The sequence below is a fragment of the Pezoporus flaviventris genome, unplaced genomic scaffold, assembly GCF_033815535.1.
Source record: "Pezoporus flaviventris isolate CSIRO_AGI_PZ_B2104156 unplaced genomic scaffold, CSIRO_AGI_Pfla_v1 ptg000036l, whole genome shotgun sequence".
Classification (NCBI taxonomy): Eukaryota; Metazoa; Chordata; class Aves; order Psittaciformes; family Psittacidae; genus Pezoporus; species Pezoporus flaviventris.
The window spans coordinates 26,257,775-26,279,062 of NW_026892584.1; the positions used below are offsets into that span (position 1 = coordinate 26,257,775).

The window sequence follows — 21,288 nt, forward strand, 5'->3', positions numbered from 1 at the left end:
CCTAGTTAAATAAAAAGAATGTTTTCTGCTCCTGAGGTGGCCTACACATACTATGAAGCTGGTCAGTCTTCATTCCAACTACTGCCATGAGCCCAAGGAAAGAGCTTTGTGTTAATTTTATTAATAAATACCTCCCCATTTTCAAAGCACTATAAAATAAATTAAAGTCTCTCTTATACAGAATCGTGCTGCATTTGCAGACAAAAAAAAAAGCACTTTAGTAACTGTGAATGGCACTGATAATAAGGTGCCGGCTTATGATGCAGTTCCTCGATGTGAAGACACTTCTTCAAGCTACAAGGGTGGGCTCCTCCTGTCATGTTCTCCTGGCTGGTCTCTGCTGCTTAGGTCAGTACTTGGAGCAGAACTTCAGTGACTGCAGTGGCTCAGAAACTTGGCTCCACACAGGGCATTGAGGTCTAACAACAGGGGGCCTGGCTCATACCAACAGCAATACCAGGTGGTTGCAGCTTACAGTCTGCTTTTTTTGATTAGGCTCTTTTTTTTCCAAAGAGGTGCCATGCTCGGGCCATCTTCCGCAGTCTAGCCAGGTTGGGCTTGGGCTGGAGGGAGGAAAATTAAGAAGCATTAAATCATAACCAAGTAAATGAGCTTCAATGCTTTCATACTCTTTGCCCTAATAGCGTAATTTCTGAGGGTTTTAATATCTAATTCAAAGTCCCACCTGACTTTCAAAAGAATTCAATTTCATAACTTATTACAGCACAGTAATAGCAAAAGGGAAGGAGTAATGACTTTTTTTTTAATGTTGCTATTTTTTTCTTTTTTTTCCCCCATATCATAGCATCTTAAACTTTGAGGAAGTAGGTGTTTGTTTAATTAGCATCTTTGTTTGCCACTAGTAGAGTATCAGAATTTATGTTTTCCAGGTTTTACACTTAAAATCTGCTAACACTTTTAAGTATTTGATTAAGATTAGTGGATGCCATTTAAGTCAATGTACTATTCAAATGCAATACGGTAAGATCCTTGCTAAAGTATTTGCAGGACAGAGGTTTTATGTCCTGAAGTTTTATCTTACAGATAACAGCTGTGTAAAATATTCAAGTAAGATAAAGCCAGTGGTGATGGTTTCAAACTGGCCCATTCTAGTTTCAACAGGTGCATACATGACATGCCTCTGCTAATCCAGAGTGTGGATTATCAGAGGTATATCTGTGTCCTGCATAGTACCTGCTTGTCCTGCTGTAGATGTTCTGTGTCTGCAAGAGGCATCATGGAAGGTCTTCCGTGAGCACACTGGAAGGGAAGCTGGCAAGATGATAAAGCTTCAATAAGCCTGCAGCTCTCCTCCAAAGTCAAATGCTCATTGAACTTGATAGCGCCTGAAAAAAAGATACAAATTCTTGCAGGCGCTGCCAAAGAGGATGCAAGCCTCCAGCAGCCTTCCCTCCACACTGTGCTCTTCATAGAAAACAAGGCAGCTCCCAAAGATTACCTGGGAAGCTGCAGTATGGCAGACTTCTGGCTTAGCAAAATTAAACCAGCCTGCTGTGTAAGTATCAGCTTGCTATGGCCTAAACTTTCACCTAACCCAAGTCTGATGGATGGTAAAATTTTTTTTCGTTTTGTTTTTAATTGTGTGTGTGTTATGGCTGAAGACACAACCAGTTCACAAATTTAAGTATGAAACCAAGAGGATGGCTAACGTCAGTTCCATAGGTTTTACTGGTTCAATGGGCCAGCTCCTGACAGGAATCAGTTCCAAGATCGAATGCCAGCCCTGCCAATAAATCCTTTCTTACATGTGAGCAATTAATGGCATACAGAGGAAATCCAAACAGAATATTAAAGAGTAATTTCAGATGGTTTTGCAATCTTTAGCCTTTGCTGACACACAAGACCATCTGCCTTTCAGCCATGGGACTTCCTTAGATAAAAACATTAATATATTTAATATTTTATAAATTACCTGCCATTTGTAGGATGCATTGAAAATAGACGCTTTTGGCTTATGTTTACCCCTTCAGCATAATCTTGTTAATACTTTATATGGCACAGGAACTGCCACAAGAGGCTAGAGCTACTGCAGTCTATACCTGTAAGAAGTGCTCACTTCCAGGTGCTGGAAAGGCATAGTCCCTTAGAAGATGTAAATTCTTACTGCACTCCTTCCAAAAATATTTTAAAGATCCCAGGCACACTTAAACTAGTACTTTTGATACTTATATGAAATAAAAAATATTTTTTGGGTAGAGTGTCTAAGTCTTCTTTCCTGCTTGCTTTCAAGCAGATTCTAACACCTCCCCTTGCCCCTTCACAGAGCTGTTATTGGAAGGGTTCAGAACTCACATGGATGAGTGTATCTCAGAACTTTATTTGTGTTTCATGTGAGGGCTGGAAATCACATTAGGCCCATACATGGATAAATCAAAGCAGTACTGCTTGTCCCTCACAGTGCTGACCATAACATTCTCTCTTCATCACTATGTAGACATCCCTACACAGTCTGTAGTCCTGGAATTCCTGCAAAGACATTTGAAACCACTTCCCCAGGGAGGATATTGTGTAGAGAAAAAAAAGGGTTAAAAGAAAAAAAGAAAAGTATAGTTTCCCTACCATGACAGGCCTGGGAAGCTAACACCTTCAGAAATGTCAGAGGCAGTGTCCCTCGTGTTCTTCCTCCTGTGCTCTGCACTAGCTAAAAGCAGTAAGGGAACATCATCTTACTTTCCATTTAATATAAGAAAAAGGAAGAACCATAACACAAAGGAAATTAAAATTGAGGAAAAGCTAGTGGATTCCATCTCTCTCATTTGAGTTTTAACACACTTGGTCCCTTTGGTTCATGCAGTAAACTTTGCATTATTATAGTCAACTTGAAAAGAGAATGGCAACTCACCTCAACTTGCTCTTGAATAAGCTCCTGGAAAGAAAAAAGTAGTATCATCAGTTGCTATTTCTCTCTTTCATTACCCATACCCTGCTTTGTCCTCATCTGTGTGTAATTTACTGTGTAGCTGCCAGAACCAGGAAAAAATATGCTGTTGAGAGTACACTGACCACAGTGTGAAAGATCTAGGTGCAAGTCCTGACCTCTCACAAGTATCTTATCAGACTTTACACTAATCACTTGGTTCCTCTCTGCACAAGTTCCCTATCTGTAGAATGGGTATAATGGAACTCTTAATGCAATGAATTTGTTATCTTTGAATAGCTGCACTTTCTCCTTTGTATAATAGTCTATGTGGATCTAATTTCTGGTGTCTAACATGCAATGAATTCATAATCAATCATGAATATGCCCTACTAGTCCTAATTAAAATAAAACAGACTGCAGAATAGATCTGCCAAAATGCTCAGGAGATCTTGAGGCATCAGCTAAGAATGAATGCTCGTGAGGCACAGACCTGATCCCCTCCTCCACCACTTCTAGTGCTCTTGGCTCCTAAATCACACCAAAAGAGTGAATTTTGAGTTCTTCCCAATTGTAACAAGGTTGGAAAAGAAAATGTCATCTGATGAAGCATCTTCTTTTGTTTCTTCTTTTCATATTAAAAGAGATGTATGGCAAGACTGGCCTGGTTCACAGTGGCTCAGCCTGGTGGCTGATTATGGTACTCCAGAAACAATTTTTAAGCAGTCCTTGAAGCAGTTATGATTGTGGAGAACTGTTTGCAGTGGAAACTGCAAGTAATCAGTTCAGCAATTTCTTCCTCCAACTTCAGAACATCTGGAACAGAGCTTTTAGAAAGCTGTACTGTGAATGTAGAGATTTCAGGAAAACAACTTTAAACCCTAATAAACAACATTTCTGTATCAGCAATATTAATCATTACACTGTTCATTCAAGCATTCATGAGCTGTGAACTGTTGAAACATCTGTACTAGATACTCTTTTTCTCAGCTTCTCCACTGTCCAAGTCTGGAACAGCTTCCTATTGCTTCTTTAGAGTTCAGGGATTTCAGTTGAAGGACTGTTTAGCTACTTAAAAGGGATGGCACCCACATTTGCCAAGGGATTTCATCCACTGTCTCCCTCATAACAGAGATACTCTAATACCTTGGGCCATTAATACAGAACAAGACCCAGTAACACAATTTCACTCATATCAACAACTGACCTCTACAATGCTTTTAGTGACAGGCTGTCTTTTCCGTCGTAATTCATTGGCTTCTCTTTCTATAAAACACAGTGGCACTTTCATCACTAGAATCAAGGACCTGTTGGTCTCAGGAAATGATAATTCAAGACCCAAGTCCTCCAGATTTTTGTAGCAGCATCTGAGGGAAAAAAAAAAAAAAAAATCAGGAAAGAGACATCAACCACCGTAGCTCTGTCTCCATGGCGTACATTTCCGTACTCCACATACATGTTTCTTTTTGTAACAGTTCCCAATCTCAAAATCCATGCATCATGAGGTTCTAGTAATTCTGCCCTTTTAGCCTACATGCAGCCACATTTTTTCACTCCAGTCAACTGGTATATTTTGTATTCCACAACCACAAGATCTAAGATTTCCTGTGTTATGTGAAGAGAAACTTTATGTCTAAATTTATAAATCTATCTTTTCTAAAGATGCACAAGGGGTCTGGTTCAATACACAAACATTCCAGACACTGAAATTACACAGCAAAAAAATTCCTTTAAGCCTAACCTAAAAATTTGCGATTTCAACTGACATCAATAACAAATTCTTACATCAATTCAATAACAAATACTTACAATGAAAAAAGTATTGTAAGAAATTTTAATGAACTTTACATCCCATTAAGCAAAGAGAACCCAGGAAAGAATGACCTTTACTTAACCTGACATATCATCCTGTGGATGGAAAAATACACACAAAAACAGGACTTCACTGTCAGATGAGAACTTGCCTTCAAAATGAAAACAACTGTAACACTACATAGTTTATTAACTCAGGGAATAGTCACTTAAATTGAAGGTGCTGCAGGTCAATCTCAGAGAACAGATTCATTAAATAAAAAAGAAGCTAATCTACACTTACTAAAGTCAGTCATGAGAATAATACAATTATTAGACTCCATATGGAGATGACTTGTGCAATTCCACCCCAAAAAAGAAGAAATGTAGAGCCTTCAGCAAGAGCAGAGAAAGGCAGAAAAAGCCCATCGTGGTGAAATGACAGAATCCAAGCAGCCATTCAAGTCAAACAGGCTTTTTTTTTTCTCTTTTTAAGAGGTTAAAGAAAGGAAGTTCAAGAGAGTCACCAGAACAATGCATTACTACAATGCTTAGCAGACAACAGAAGCAAAGCTGCAGGTGAACCAGAGGTTCAGCTGACCTATTAAACAGCAAGTATAGCTGAAGAGAAAGGTCTTTTGGGGAAGTTAATTTATCTCATTACATCCAACTTTACCACAGAATACAATCATGCTCTGCCAACACAATAACAGAATTCCTATTTTTACACAGTACTTCTCAACTTTTTAGTAAGGATAATCTCACAAAGTGATTGCAAAGAAATGAGCTGCCAATAACACTGACAAATTGAAGAGCAGCACATTTAAAGCACCAGTAAGCCAACATCAGTATATGGGAGCACCAGTAATGCTCTTGCATCACCTTGGGTGATAACTGAAAATCACAAGCAGCATCCACTGTGCTGAATAATTTAAGCAGTGTCCTTAAAAGAAATCCATGTCTCTCATTTTCCTTATAGTACTGATTTTCATAGTATGTTTGTGATTTAGCTGATGAAGAAAATTAGCTCACACAAACTATTTGGTCTTTCAAATAAAGACCTCTTAAAAGCGGCTAGAAATGCAAATGCAAAAAGTTATCATGGATAGAGAAGTAACATTTGTCATGAGACTACAGAAGAAAAAGGTATACTGGCAACAGATGGTCAGTGTTCAACATGACATGAGTCCTGATCTGTATCTCCATAATTGTTTATTAATGATGTGGAAAAGAAGGGACATGGTCAAGCAGAAAATTACTTAGGTCAGCTGAGACTAAAGCCAACACTGAACTCAATCAGAACTTAAAACAAGTAGAAAAAAGGTGAAGGAAACCAGTAGAACAAATGAAAAAGCTATAATGAAAAATAGGAAAACTGAATTCACTGCTCCCAAAGACAAATAAATGTAAACTATTAGGAATAATTTAATTTCTTTATATATTTTGTTGGCTTCTACATAAACAGCAATAATAATAATAAAAAAAAAAACCTCTTTAATTGTCATGACCATTCAATAAACAAGCAGCTCATGCAAGCAGCAGTAACCAAAAAAGCAGTCAAAATATCAGGTGTTAATATTATAGACAGAAAATACGGGCACAACTGCAAAGCTCCGATGCAAATCAATGGGATGCCCTCACTTGGTATACTGAATTAAATTTTGGCCATCCAGTCTCAAGCACAGATATCAGAAATGAGACATTCAAAGATGAGTGCAAAAATAATTCATGAACAAGAGGCATTACAAATTTTGTGATGTTAGCAAGAAGATGATTAAGAGGTGGGAGCAACAAAGGCATTCAAATATTACTATGAACAGCAATACATACATTCTTACATTTTTCCCTAGGGCAGGTGGAACATATTGGTGCTTTACACTTTCCTTTGGAATTTCTGGCATTGGTCACTCTCACACAAATACACCAAATGGATACAGAAGTGATACTATTATGATTGGAATACACCCAAAATAGGCTTTACACAAACAAGTGTATTCCCTATAAGAGGCAACAATCTTAACAAGGAGTGAGTTAAAAGCTGCCGAGTTTGCCACAGGCATAACAAACAAGAGCAGGTTTAGAATAATGAAGTAGTCCTGTGAACATTATGATGGAGCCTCACCTGAAAATGAAGAATAATGCAAGGAAAAAAATACCCTCACAAATTCATGTGACAGATGAGACAGGGATTTGGGGAAAAAAGTTTGATTAGTATCCAACAGGTCTGCCATAATCCAACAACAAACTGTATCTAAACTCTTTCAGTACAGAAGTTAAGTATCTTAACAGTTGCCAGGCCACCATTCTGAAACATTTGGGAAACAGTGTTCATTAGTTACTCTTGGCAGGTACCTAGGATTAAGGAATGCATTTTCGAAGGATTCACAATACAAACTTTCCATACCACATCCTTCTTTTCTCAAAGAGTGCCTGTTAAATCAGTGGACTAGACTGTCACTATGGGCACTGCATTCCAGCACACACTCCCAAGTCATGAGCCCCAGACAGCAGCATCTACTGGAGACAGCTTTGGCCCTCTTCTGGCCCACATGTGAAGGTTTCCTTTCCCAGGGAAACCACAGCATATTGAGGTACAGAAATGGTGCACCACATGGTTTTGTCATGAGATGTTGTAACAGTGTGCCTGAGAAGCATATCTCTTTTCCCCAGCACAGATAAAACTAACTGGTCTCAGCTCAGGAAAGAGTCAACAGCTACTTTTCCAACAGCTTTATGTTAACTTAGCAACATAGAGAGATCTTCCTGGTCAAGAGACCATCCCCAAAACTTTAGAGCCACTGGCCATTACTAACCGTAGAACTCTTCTTTGCTCTTCTGTAACTTTGATCTCCAAAGGGGGAGAGATGGAGGAAGACAGTAATTTCTTCTTACCACATGCTGCAGCTTCCTTCTCATAGGAATCTGTGAATGAATTGTTTAGAAGTATCCCCTCTTAGAATATTTACACAGGCATTACCCTTAATGACCCTACAGTTTGGCAGTAATCCTCTGTTTGGATTAAAAAGTGACCACAGAATGCCTTCTCCTGAAACTTGCGGAGGACTGGGAATGTCACAAACTAGACATCTAGTCTCTGGGGAAGGGCTGGTTAATGCCACTTTGCTTTTTCCCACCAGTTCCAAAAAACAGTGACCCTAAATAGCAAAAAAACTACTGATATATTTAGCCCAACTCACAGTGAGCAATTTTTCCACAGAAAAATCTGATATAAATGGCATTAAAATACTATTCATTAAGCATTTCTCCCTTTAGTCTTTAAGTTTTTCTCAGTACCTGACCAAAAGGAGCAGAGTTCTGGGAACCCTCTCTGCAGGAACTGTGCAGTATTTGTTGATGAAACAGAAGGTCAATGATTTTTAAGTACTTGATGGATGACTATTGTGCTTTTTAACACTGAAACCAATGGCTAATGAGCTCACAGAGAAGACTATTATCCCTTTGCAAACAGTTTCAGATTGTGGAAATTTTAGGCTTTGAGCACAGTATTCAGCTAAAAAGGAACCAAATGAACTATGCTCTTTACTCTGCATACCATGTCTTATTCTTCACAGCATAACCACATAATCTTATTGATGTTGCTCTATTTCCTCTTCATTGTTTTTCCTATCAGTCTTCCTGCTCTTTCATTACGTCAGGACTATTTTAGTTTGATAGTTCTGTGGGTAAGAAGGGTACCTTCTAATTCTGGAAACACTGTAACAATTCTCAGCTGCCAATACTATGACTGCTACAGATACTGAATGCCTGCATGCTCCTAGGGATCAGGATAAAGATGACAAATGAATATCCTATTGGTTCCATATATTCCAGATGGCTCATATGTACTTTTCTGTGCACTGATTTATTTTTTTTTCCTAAGACAATCTGAATCCTCACCTGCAATAAGCTGCTCCAAGCGGATCCGTTCATGAGCTGCATGTTGGTCCACCAAAATCAAGAGGTTTCCATCTAAAAATGCACCACAACAGATGAGAAATAGGCAACTTCATACCAGACAACTGCACAGATCAGGAAGAGTTAATTGCTCCCTAGAGGGCACATTTAGAAGACAACTATCAGCCAGTTTTCCAGAAATAAAGTGAGGAGGAAGGTGAGTTGGCAGAACATAAAATCACTCACTACAGAATAGAAATGCAGTGATCCAAACTGGCATTTAAATTAAGGTAATTAGATTGAGTCAGGAACTCTTGTCTATTGACATGTTCATCTAACGTCAGAATGAGACCTGAGGTTACCCACAAATGGGTCTGTTTAATACAATCTTTAAAAATGTTACAAAACCTACTGGTTTTGAATACCTTTTTTGTACAGCTTCAGTAAGCTTCAACAATGAATATATCCAGATACTGTGAGCAGTCTGAAAGATATCCATGATTCAGGTACAATCTATTTTTATAACACTAATCTGAAGGCACTAGGAACATTCAACAATGTCCAAAATAAAGATAAAGAAGATCCAGGAAATTTCAAAGGAAGACTAACATTTTCTCTACTCATAATATCATCCCAAGGCAAGAAGAGAACAGAAACAAGGACAGGGTTCTCTCTGCAATCTAACTGTGCTTGACAGAAACCTCAACTTCATGTCAATAACCATTCTCACCTGCCTCTTTATCCATTTCATTTCTAGTGTTGATTAAACAAGCAATAAATTTATTGTCCACTTGCTGAAGAACCTGTAAGACACTCAGAAAAATCATTATCCAATGGTAAACCATTTTTTAAATGAAGATAAACAAAAGAAGATGACAATCAAAAGGGATGAAGTGCAACGAAGTGCTAATAGGATGATTAAGAGAGTGGAAACCACAGCTTTTCTAATCACAAAGGCTTAAAGAATTTGGCCTAGCAAAACTGAGACTGAGAAGGTATGTAATTATTCTTCATAAACAGTGAGGGGAAAAAATATGGAAAAGGCAGTAATTATTTAAGTTAAAAGACAATACTGGCAGACAGTCAAATGATGATAAATTGGTCATGAAACAGTTTAGTCCGGAGCTAAAAGAAAGTTTCAAAATATGCAGTAAAATAATTTTGGATTTATTTTTTTTTTCCCCAAAGAGAATCATAAAGGAAAGCACTCTAATAATTCTAAGGTAGAGCTGGAAATTCACAGAACAGATTAAGTGCTCATGTAGAAGCCTCCTTGATTTGAGAGTTAAAGCCGTGCAAAATGACTCCGAGTATCTGATTTGCTGGTATCACCAAAAGAGAATGTAAATAATCTTTTTAACCTGATATGTCTTTAAGGACTTGGACTAATCATCTGCAGGAGCCAGGAAGCATTTCTCAATCCCCCTCATTTTCTGATGTAGAATTTACCCCTGTGACTTGATTCCTCCTTCCCCTCAAGCATCAGAAATAAACCAGAGCTACAGGGAATACTGAGCAGGGATGCACAATGCTTTCAGTATCTTATTGCTAGATTTAAATCAATAGATGTGGGAGGAATTTCTCCTCGAGTCACATAGTTAGAGCTCACTCTGAATTCTCTGTCTTACAACATGTGTATTGTTCACCTTCTAGGTAAAAATGAATAGATGATCCTATTTCTTTGCAGGGATGGAAGATGCTAATGATTATTTTTATTCTTTTCCTGTAGCATGATGCAACATTTTTTGCTTTTGATCTTTTGAGAGATTCTCAAAATTGCTATAGGGTATTGGAGGCAGTATTTAGCTTCTTCAGAGAAGGGAAGTGGTAATTTCTTCTAGCTTTACTTTCTTAAAAACATACAAAGGAAAACATTACACAAAGTAAAGTTAATCACAGAACCACTCAGTAAGTTTTAAAAAACAGTTCTTATGAGTGCACAGAAAAATGGTACCTTCTATTTCCTAGTTTTCCTCTTCTGTCTTTGTGAAACATAACCTGTTTACTGTAATAACATTATTTATTCCTGTTATTCTTACACACACAACATAAGTAAGGGAATCATTTGGATCCATGTTCACCCTGGCGATCAACATTACCATACCCCACACAGTCAGAACCTGCAATCTCAAGGTCAGCAGCCTGACTGCAAGTCAATAATGCTGCCTGGGGCCTGCAGGCCTTCTGTCATTGGGATGCAAGACGGGAAGAATCCACTTCAGCATTTCTATCCAGGCAAACCATCAAAGAATGTAAGTTGAAGCTATACGTTTACATCAACTTTTAAGGTAACATTTAAAGCATTTTATAAAGAAGCACTTAAAACAGTTAAACTTGATATTCTGATGCCATTTTTAAGAATCACTTTTGAGGGCAGACATAAATCTTAAAGTAGAGTTTCAAGTCTTTCCATGAAATCTGGGATTTGCTTTTGAAATCACTCTGCTGAAGAATTAAATTTCTAAGGTCAATAAAAGTGGAGGATACAGAAGACAGATTTCAGAAGAATACAAACTATGCAAATGCCTACATTAAATATAAAAAACTGCCCACTGAAATATCATTTAGTTAACATTGTTTCTAAGCAGTGGCAACAGGGCTGCCTCTTGATCTGATTTAACCCTACAGTCAAGGAATTTTAGAGTCACTTGCAGATAGGAAGTCATCAACCATGAGATGATACTAAGATCTGACATGATATGTGCCTGCTGCTATCACACAGCAACAAAAATTGCCGTTTGTGCTTGTGAAAATTAAGGATACTATTTCCCTAGGTACCTCTTTCCCACCAGTCAGAAACATTAGTAAATCACATCTCCTGAGTGGGAAATTGCACGTGAAAAGTAGCAATAGATCATATTGTACCTGCATTGAATGAACCATGTCTTTGGTGAAACGATAAGGATATAAGATGTTGTGAATTTTCACAGCCAGATGGTCAGCCTGACTGCTGGTCACATCAATGGCTATCTGTAAAAACAGAATTATGGATCAAGCAAGCTATAAAGGATTTTGTAAAACCCCCAGACAAACACAAAATACCCCAAACAAACCAGCTTTAAGAAAAACTGGAAATAATTGAATTTTGACAAACCAAGCTTCCACAAGAACAGCACTAGCTAAAGATAACATTCAGCAATCCCTGTTTTCCTTCCCACATACCTTCCCACCTGGGTATTACCTACTAACTTCAATGCATCCAGCTGATTTCAAGTACTTATCACAAAAGCTGAAGTTAATTCTCACCTTACATGGGGTCTCAACGGATTGCACTACAAAGATGTATTACCCTGAAATGAGTCAAAGTACACGTCACAGCAACAACTGAATAGAATGGCTCCTTTTCAGAAACTCACCAGCAGGTGGTTTGCTACTCCATCCCTATTGTTTGCAGGTGGACATGGTTACATCCGTATGTTTACACACACACAACATGCTGATTGAAGATAATGCTGCCTCATGACAACAAAGGAATTTTTTGTAAAAGCTCAAACATTGTGTCCCTCTCACATGCTATAATCCTGCCAAGCTATAAAACCAACTATAGTAAAATGCACTTTTAAGACTCATTGCATCCCAGATGAGAAAGCTCTGTCCACAAAGATGACAGACACTATATTGCAATTTTGCCATTCAAAAACTTTTAATTTAGAGATTATTATCTCTGTAGAGGGAAAGACATCTTACAATAATGTTTTGTGTTTGAAATGACATAAGGCAAAAGGTTAGGCTTATATCTGCTTCTCTGACTTTGAATAAATCAGGACAATGACTTACATATAAACAATATATAAAAATATAACTAGAAGGTCTACAGTCTAAGATATCAGTGAATGACTTACATGCAACAATTACAATATCTGCAATTTTGATCCCCATGTCAGAATATAACAGAAGGCTAAAACAATCGCTATTTTAGCATGAGATGCGAGCTAACACTTACCTCTGGGCAGGGAACAAAAACAGGATTATCCCATTCTGAAAGCAATGACTGGAGAGACTCCCCTTCAGTATCTAGGAAAGAGCACAGGATAACACAGAGACTATCCGTCAACAGATGGTGCAAAGATGCATTGGGTACCTTTACCTCACAGAAGTTGGTATGTGGGTTTTTTCTTCATAAAAAGGATTGAATGTACAAATAAATAACGGAAGTCTGTTTTAACTAGGAAAGACACTGCAGCTTTCTGACTCCTAAACATGCTACAGCACATTTCAACAGGCCCTGGAAATGGATGGGGGGGTGCGCAGGGAAGGGAAGGGAAAGAAAGACCTGTTTAGCTACCCACTTCCTCTGGACAAAGCCACATACCAAAAAGATGATTTCATTCTTTCCACCACAAAAAAAAAAAAAAGTGAGGATTGAAGCTATTTTTCACATTCCAAGGTTGGAACGAGTACAAAGAGGGGAGTAGGCAATTATTCTTCAAACTGCTGACATAATTCAACAAAGAACTGGCTATTTCATCCTGTAAATAAGTATCCCCTAACCTGCTTTCAACCCTAAAAGATTTTTTTCCCAGTTCTAGATTTGAGATGACTCACACGGTCCCATTGTTAACAGACCTTGAGTAATTCTGGGTTCCTGTTGGGACATCTGGGAGAATTCTCTGATTTGTTTTTACCACAGAACACCATGTCCTGGAAAGCTGGCCCTACCTCTCAGATCCTGGCTTGCTAGAGTCTTCTCTTTTTGAGGTCTAGGAAGGAAGGGTAGCACAATCTCACTTCTAAACGGATGGCACCTGAACTGAATGCCTAAACACAATATAAATTTACTGCTGCAGATTCAACAGCACGCAAAATTACAAAAAGTCATACAATTGTTACATTCTGATAAACGAGCATCTGCTCAGCCCTGCACAAATTAGAGAATCCCACAGAATTTGCAATCTAACCTTGAGGAAGAACAGCACATACTTAAAAAGCTGAGAATTATCAGACACACCTGCATCAGGAAATGTATTTTTAAATGTTACTGTGCCTTCTGCAGGACTGTCCTTAAAATTTCCTGCTGCTTTAAACATGTAACTATTATTTCCAGAATTAGTGCAATCAGAAGTGTTATCCCCAAAGAAAGAGAAGGCCTATAAGAGTCTCAGATATCAAAATACTCTTGAATTCTCTCTGTTGAGTGGTAAAACTGTCAGTCTATCACTGATACTTAATACAGTTATCAGGATCTTGTGAAACTGAAAATTACAAGTCAGTGAGACCACATGAGATACCAGTGTTTGCCTAACAGCACGTTCCTACCCACCCAGAAATGATTTAAGGATATTACAAACTTGCACTGTTATCAAGATTATTAGGCAAAGTGGCTCAGATTTCCAGCACAGTGGTAAACATTTCACCCTTCCTTTGGTACAATTCAGACTTCTATTCTTTGTGAAATAATAATGAATCAATAAAGTTCCTTTCTACTGAGAAATTAAGGGTGTGCATTCAGGAAAAGCAGCAGAGTGATAAGGCCAAAGAAAACCAGCTGCGTGCTGATAAGCTCACTGTAAAAAGGCTCTGTGAGATCCTAGACCGGTCCGTAGATTGTTGACTGTCGGCTCTATTCCAGTAAGGACCAATGATGGTGTACCCTGGGGACCGAGAATCCTTTCCAGAATCCAAACTGGCAGCCCAGCATGGGAGAGTAACTCAGCATCACACTGTCACAAACCCCAGAACAGAAGTCAAGATGGCCTGACATGGATCCTAGCAAACTGGCAAATTGAAGAATGCCGCTGCATTCAGACTTCAACAGAACTTTGATATTGTCACGGAAAGGTATCCTCTCACAAGTTCACAGAAACAGCTATTGTCTATATGAAGTCCAGTATTTTATACATGTAATAGAGTCATCTCCCTGCTTCTTGTTGCAGGGAAAATCCTTGTTCAGGACATAAAGCTATGATTCTCTTGTCCAAAGGCCACTGAGGATTTGAAACTGGCAGAGATGTTACTAACATAACACATAACATCAGAAAAAGTGCTGAGGATAATAATGTATCTACTTTATACATGCAAACCACATACTATTACCATATTTGAGTATTCATTTTCACTTGCTCCAATTAGATCATTAAAACACACTACTGTAACAATACATCAGTCAATAATGTAACAAAGGTAACTACAAATGCAAACACAACTGGCATAACAATGAAGACCAAGTGGAACTGGGATGTTAGCCTACTACAAATGCATAGTATTAGATTATTCAAAAAGGCATCTGATGGTGAAATGAAGCTTGATAAATTTTCCTGTAGCACTCATTTTAACCAGTACAAAGGTGCCTGAGTCTAACCTTCAAAATCTAGCTTTTCTGTTGAGTACATGGCTTCTGACTAGAAAAGATGGCAGATGGCCGTTATCAACACGGAAAATGCATTATTCATCTGTCATAAACAAATGTAATTTCCCTAAACTTGTGTATGAGATGCTGTTATTGCTAAATCATGGAGCTGTGAAATTCTAAGTCAATACCATAGGGTTACTGATACTTCTTTAAAAAGCAAAATGAAAGCATACAATAGCAAGTGAAGAAATGATCCCTCTTCTAGGTCTTAACAGCAGGCCAAAACAGCGCTCAACTTCGAGAGACATGAATGCTGTGTGAGGACACAGTTATGTTTATTCCTATGGCTATAAAAGAATGAATATAATTTGCTTGGAAACACGTGAAAGAACACAGTTGTTGAACTTTGAAAATCTAAGATCTATAGGGTCTAGCCACAGTTCAAACACCTTGTGTGAAGGTTTGGGAGGTCCAACCTTCAACCTAAGAAAAGAAAAAAGGCTGCATATATCTCACCAAAGAATAACACCATTGATAGAGTTAAGAAAGAGTGGCAACATTGATACAATGGAGAGTAACACCAATGATAAGGCTAAGAAAGAATATTGCCATTGGGCATGTAACACAATATACATCTTCAAAGACTACAGACCACACATCATCTGAAACTGTAAGGGTATGTGAGGTATTCTCTTCATAAAAATGAAGGCACTATCCAAACTATTTTGTACAGAAAGTCAAGCTCCTCATCTCAGTGTTTTGGCTCTCTACTAAACAGCACTGTGGGCAACTGAAGTTGGTAAACCACAGAAATTAAAAGTGTTAAACAAGGAGTGTATATTTGCACTTGCAAGTAGTTTTACCTAATTGAAACAGAGATGGTCTTCACCTTGTAACAAATCTACTTCAATGGAACACAACAAATATTAAGAATTATTGGCATAAATTCTTGTAATTAAAAGGGAATAGCTTAACAACTGAAACACCTACTGCACCAGGAAGTGTCAGACAAAAATGGAACAAAACGCAATCATCATCTATCATGACTGACTAGGCAAACATGTCACAGAAGAACCATCTAGAAAGAAGTCCAAACTGCTTTTTCAAAACAAACTATGCAGTAGAAAATATAGTCTACATGTGGAATGACTGCATCTTCGGTCACTACAGACAGAATGAAGAACAACTTAGAACACAGATGCACATATATGGAAGGAAAAATTATCAAAGACAGTATTCTGCTGAGCCAGACCAGGAAGGCACAGAAATCCAAACCTGACATATATCAATGAGGGCTCATGGACACCACACCCCTGAAAAAACAATACAATGTAATATCCTCTCACCCCTGGAAAGCTCCACCATTGAACCACCAACGATGCTGCACCACAGCTCCTACAAAGCCAAGTATGAAGAAACAGCCTTGCAAAATCTGCAGAAAGGAGCCTACACATTCTCAACAAAGAGTCAGATTTTTGTTCATTTTCAAGGGTTGTTTTAATTTTGGAATGCTGGTTGAAAAAAAGATCATTTTAACATGGGGCTCTCTGTAACAACAGATTCTTAGGAAAATAACATAGTCCTTAGTTAGGACAAAATGGTTAAACCCACAATATTTTTCCGGTAGGCTTACTTTGAGGTATGTTTCTCACTTTCCATATGACAATTACATGTAACTGTGATGATCCTAAATGTCATTATGCCTGGTGGAAACTTGACAGCTGTCTGCTAATTGACAAGTTGCTGACATTTCTTTTTACTGTTTTATAAAAAAATATATTTAATATCTTGAAGGTTAATGTTTTACTGTCTCCATAGTTCCCAACATTTTCCTGTTTTCCATACAGCTGTTACCTGTAAGGCAGTGGCTATAAACCTGACGGTTTATAGCCAGGAAAATATTTTATGCACCTTCCATAACACAAACAGTTCTCCTCATCCTACTTTTACAACAACCACCATCCCTCTTACCGCTCTCTGAAACAACATTCACAGCCATTGTTGTTATATCTTGAATGCAGGCAGCTTGAAATCCTGCCACAGGAGGAGTGCTGTAGGTGCTCAGTCCAGTTGTTTTATTGATGTATATCATCTTACCCAATGAAACATCAAAATCTTGCAGCCAGTCAGAACACACTTCATTCCTGGGATCCCCTGTGCTTGTGTTGTATGCAGAGAATTCCAAGTTACTTAGGAAGGTTGTGTGGGGAGCCTCAGTATCTTTCAAATTTTGTTCGGAGGGTACATCTAATGTACTTTTATCTTTATGGATGGCATCAGTACAATCCTTTTTAGCAGGTAATGATAAAACACTGCTTGAAGGGACTGTGTACTCCTCTTCTATGCTGCTGAGAGGTGATGCACTGACAGTACTTTTCACGGACTCCAGCCTTGTATTGTCCGATTGCCAGCATGCATCCGCCTTAGAAACGCTGTAATTACAGTCCCCCATTGTTTCCACTGAGGATTTATATGTTTGACAAGCATTATATGAAAAATCATTATTTGAAGGTCCAGGAACAAAAGAGTAGTCATCTTTTCTACTTGAATCTCTTGGGAATTGTTCATGAAGTTGTTCTAATTCCTTGTGGTCACCTTTCATTCTGGACAGTTTAGATGACAATGATCCAGGAGATCTTTTACAACTTGTGTGGTTGTTACTAACCTGACAGTAATCAGACAATGTCAAAGGACTCTGATAAAGGGCTTGTCTGTCCTCTGAAGTTGCTCCACTGCAGAATAAAGTATACCCTAAAGAAACAACTTCGCTACTACTATCAGAATCTGTGTCTTCCACAGCTGGAGTTTCACAAGTGCCCAAGTTACCATGATGGTCATTATCATTCCTTGAAAAGTCACAATTAGCTTGTGAATTAAAAACGGGGAGATCAAATTCACTCTGCTGTGACAACGGTGTTGGTAGCGTACACTTGTCCCTCCCATAATATCTCCTGAACTTTTCCAACGAACCTAGCTGTGTGGACAAGCTCAGCTTCACAGAGGGCTGAGATCTTGGCACAGCTATTTGTCTTCTATTGCTTTTTATAACCTTATTGTGAGGAATACCTGAAGAGGTTGCCAGTGGCAATTCTGAAATGTTTGATGTCTCATAATGCATTTTACTGGTGGCAATAGGCACAGCTGCTTCCTTACTCCCTTCTTTTGACAAAGTGTTGTTCTGTAACCACTCACTACCATCAGCTATGCCTACATCCCTGGTGTAAAGAGGTACATATTCTTTATTTGTATTACTGGAAGCATCCTTAGAATTTAAAGACTGCAAATTTACTTTCTGGCCAAACACATCCTTGGCACTGACAGAGCCAGGTCTACGTTGCATGTTCAATGCAAGATTTATTTCTGTTTGTTCACATTCTTGTGGGGGCTCTTTTTGTGTAACACATGTTATCAGGCCTGTAGAGCACAATTTTAATGGTACTGAACTAACAGCCTGTCTTCCAGCATTATCTGTCAAGTCCGCTGTTTCCCTGTCTTCTCTTCTTGCATTGCAGAGCCTCATCAGTGAATTTCCAGAGACAATTCCAGACCCCACTGCTACTTCAGCAGAGTCTCCTCTCTCAGATGACAACTGAGTAACATCATTATTTAAGGTACAGACTTTACTGCTCTTCTGCACTACTTTGCCTTGCTGGCTTCCCATGTCTTTTATGTAATTCTCTGCACAATGCTGCAGGTCATCACAACTGTCTATTTTTCTTATTTCTGACCTGGCCCCTTCACTGAAAGAGGAACAAAGATTTCCTGAAGGTTTCAGATGAGCATCAGGTGCTTTCTGGGAACTGCTAGTGTGTTTTGGCCCCTGCTCTGAGATATCTGATATAAGGAAATCAGAAGCTGTGTCATCTTTGCTGGGCACTGGAATCTCTGCTTTATTGTTTCTGCATGGATCAGATGGTTCATCAATCTTCTGATGTGGGGTGATTTCAGTTTCCTGTAGATTTTTATTTGACTCTATAAGACTTGAAGATTTTTGTCGAGTAAAAGATGTCCTTTTGACATCTTTTGATTGCAAGTTACACATTTCATAGGAATCCACAATTTCATCACATGCTTTCTTAAAACTGTCCTGGATGCTCTTCTCATCAGGGAGTGAGGGCTTCAGAACTGGAGCATTACACAAACTAAAGTCATTATCTTCATTAAATTCTCTGATGTCCTCACTACATGGTTCAATAAATAAATGTTCTCGTTTCAAAAATATTTTCACTCCTTCCTCTATGCAAGTTAGAACAACATCCCAGTTTTGGAACTCAATTAGAGTCTTTCCAGGTTCCAGACACACATCATAGTCACTGTACGCACAGGTCACATTGAGAACAAAGATCCCATACAACTCTGGGCCACAACGGTGGCAACTAGGACTAGCCTGTCTGCTTACAGGGGCACTTTTTGCCTTGCAAATGACACTTTCTTTTCTTAATAAAAAATCAATTAGTTTATGGAGTCTCGTCTTTAAAACGAGCCTTCTATTCACATATAAGAACTGCATATTCTTGTTGTAATGCCCTTCAGTACTGATATAACCATTTATCTCAAATCCCACAGACTTATGATTTATTTCTCGTAACTTCCGGGATCTGCCAAGTCCATAAATTTGACAAAACCGTGAATACACATCTCTTGTCTTAGGTAGCTGAAGCACCATAGAACAAGAAACGTCATTCCTTAAAGACAGTGAAATAGAGGGATGCATCAGTGAAATAGCCTCTACTTTCTGCCTCACTCTCTCAAACTCCAACACAGGATCCATACACTTCCTCCTTACTGGTAACTGATGGAACAGATCACACACAGTGACTGTAGTTCCACCACTTGGTCTGCTCAATTCAGCTTCACAGACTTCCAGTGCTTGCCCATTGTGAAAGAGTTTCACAAATGTTTTTGCTGTCCTGCTGGTCTTAGATGAAACTTCCACTATGCTGGCCACATTGGCTATGCTTGCCACAGCCTCCCCTCTAAAGCCGTAGAACGTCAGCTTCTCCAAGTCTCCCACTGATTTGCATTTGCTGGTGAAGTACCGCTTTCCCATTGCATTTAAGTCCTCTCTCCCCATCCCAGAGCCGTTGTCCACCACCTGGACCTTAAAAGCTTCCAAATCCACCCTTATAGCTACGCATGTTGCATTGGCATCAATGCTATTGAGGACAAGCTCCTCAACACACTGCCCCAGTGAGCTGACAGTCATTCCAGAGCGCAGCCTGGCTCGCACATCTTCCACCAAACGTTCGATCATGACATCAGACAGATGAGGAACTGAAGAAACTGCAGAGAGCTCACTCTTCCGTGTTCCTTAAAACAACAACCTGCGAAGGGAAAAAAACAAAGCAAAAAATAGAAAAGCCTGAAAAAACTTTAATTTCTTGCATTGCCCTCATAAATACACCTTTCTCAGTTTCCCTGGTATTTTGAGGCTTTTTTGATGACTACTTTCCTGTTTAGGCTTTGACCACATACTGCTGGTGCCTTCAGGCTCAATGGCCAGAACACCATGTCTATGCCCCCTACTAACAACATACTTGATTCTCAAACTTAATATACCCAATCTCCAACCACGATGAGGCAAAACTCAAAGAACCTGCAAGCAAAAGGCTTCTGCTTCCATTTATATCAAAAATACAGAGTAAGCATCACCAAGAACTGGGCAGAAAGCTGCCTTCCTCTCATTTGTACCTCAATGTCCACAATGCCTCATTCTGGCGAAGGAGCATCTGCTGCAACTTGTCTAAGATACCAACAAACTGCGCTTGGGAATGGGTGCGGGACGCTGAGCAAGCTGTTTATGAGAAAGGGAACCTGCTATTTTCCAGTCCTTGATGCCTACTGGTTTCCTAGTGGTATTCGAGGGACACACCACTCTTCTCGCACCCCTCACGCAGAGCTCCCCACGCAGCTTTGCAAGTGCTGCAGGCCCTCTCCAGGGACCTGGTGCTCCGTCTGTGACAGCACCCAGATTCCCTGGCCCCGGGAGGGCAACGACCCCCCGCGCCCGGCTCGCTACCACACGCTGTCCCCGCGGCGTGCAGGAGTAGCGGCCGCTGCCGCCCTGCCCTTCCCACAGCCTCCCGCTCCGCTCTCACCCCCTCAGCTCCCGCCAGCCTGAGGGCGGGCGGCCCCACCAAGAACCGCTGCGCGAGACCAACCGCCGCGGGCTGCCGGGCTCCCGCACGCGGGTCCTGCAAGAGGCCAACAGCCAGTGACGGTCCGGGCCAGGGAGCGCATGCGCGGCCGCGGAGCCGGAAGGCTGCGGAGAGCTGGGACCCGGCCGCGCGGTGGATGCTGGGAGATGTAGTTGCCGGGTTCCACCGCGGTCGCAGACAGGGAAACGGCACCGTCCCCCTACGCCCCTTAGAGCGGCGGCTCGTGACACCGGGTACTGTCAACGGGATGACAATCCAAGGGCTGCGACCCACTCAGC

General features: G+C 39.8%; 1 protein-coding gene across 5 annotated transcripts; it reads right to left on the reverse strand.

Moving 5' to 3' along the window:
- Nucleotides 1-242: 242 nt before the first annotated feature.
- Nucleotides 243-21,042, reverse strand: MLH3 (mutL homolog 3). Of its 5 annotated transcripts, XM_061463612.1 has the most exons (13): nucleotides 20,951-21,041; nucleotides 16,824-20,176; nucleotides 13,223-13,321; nucleotides 12,507-12,577; nucleotides 11,429-11,533; nucleotides 9,294-9,366; nucleotides 8,567-8,638; nucleotides 7,483-7,591; nucleotides 4,086-4,245; nucleotides 2,864-2,887; nucleotides 2,581-2,662; nucleotides 1,195-1,346; nucleotides 243-563 (listed from the first exon to the last, which is right to left on the reverse strand). In XM_061463612.1, exons 2-13 carry the CDS (start codon nucleotides 20,104-20,106, stop codon nucleotides 492-494), a joined length of 4,302 nt encoding a protein of 1,433 aa, XP_061319596.1. In that variant the 5' UTR covers nucleotides 20,107-20,176; nucleotides 20,951-21,041; the 3' UTR covers nucleotides 243-491. The 5 variants fall into 5 exon arrangements, 3 of the variants coding, with proteins under 3 accessions (XP_061319596.1, XP_061319597.1, XP_061319599.1); XR_009745143.1 differs by lacking the exon at nucleotides 2,581-2,662 and having other exon boundaries at nucleotides 20,951-21,042; XM_061463613.1 differs by lacking the exon at nucleotides 13,223-13,321.
- Between the last annotated feature and the right edge of the window lie 246 nt (nucleotides 21,043-21,288).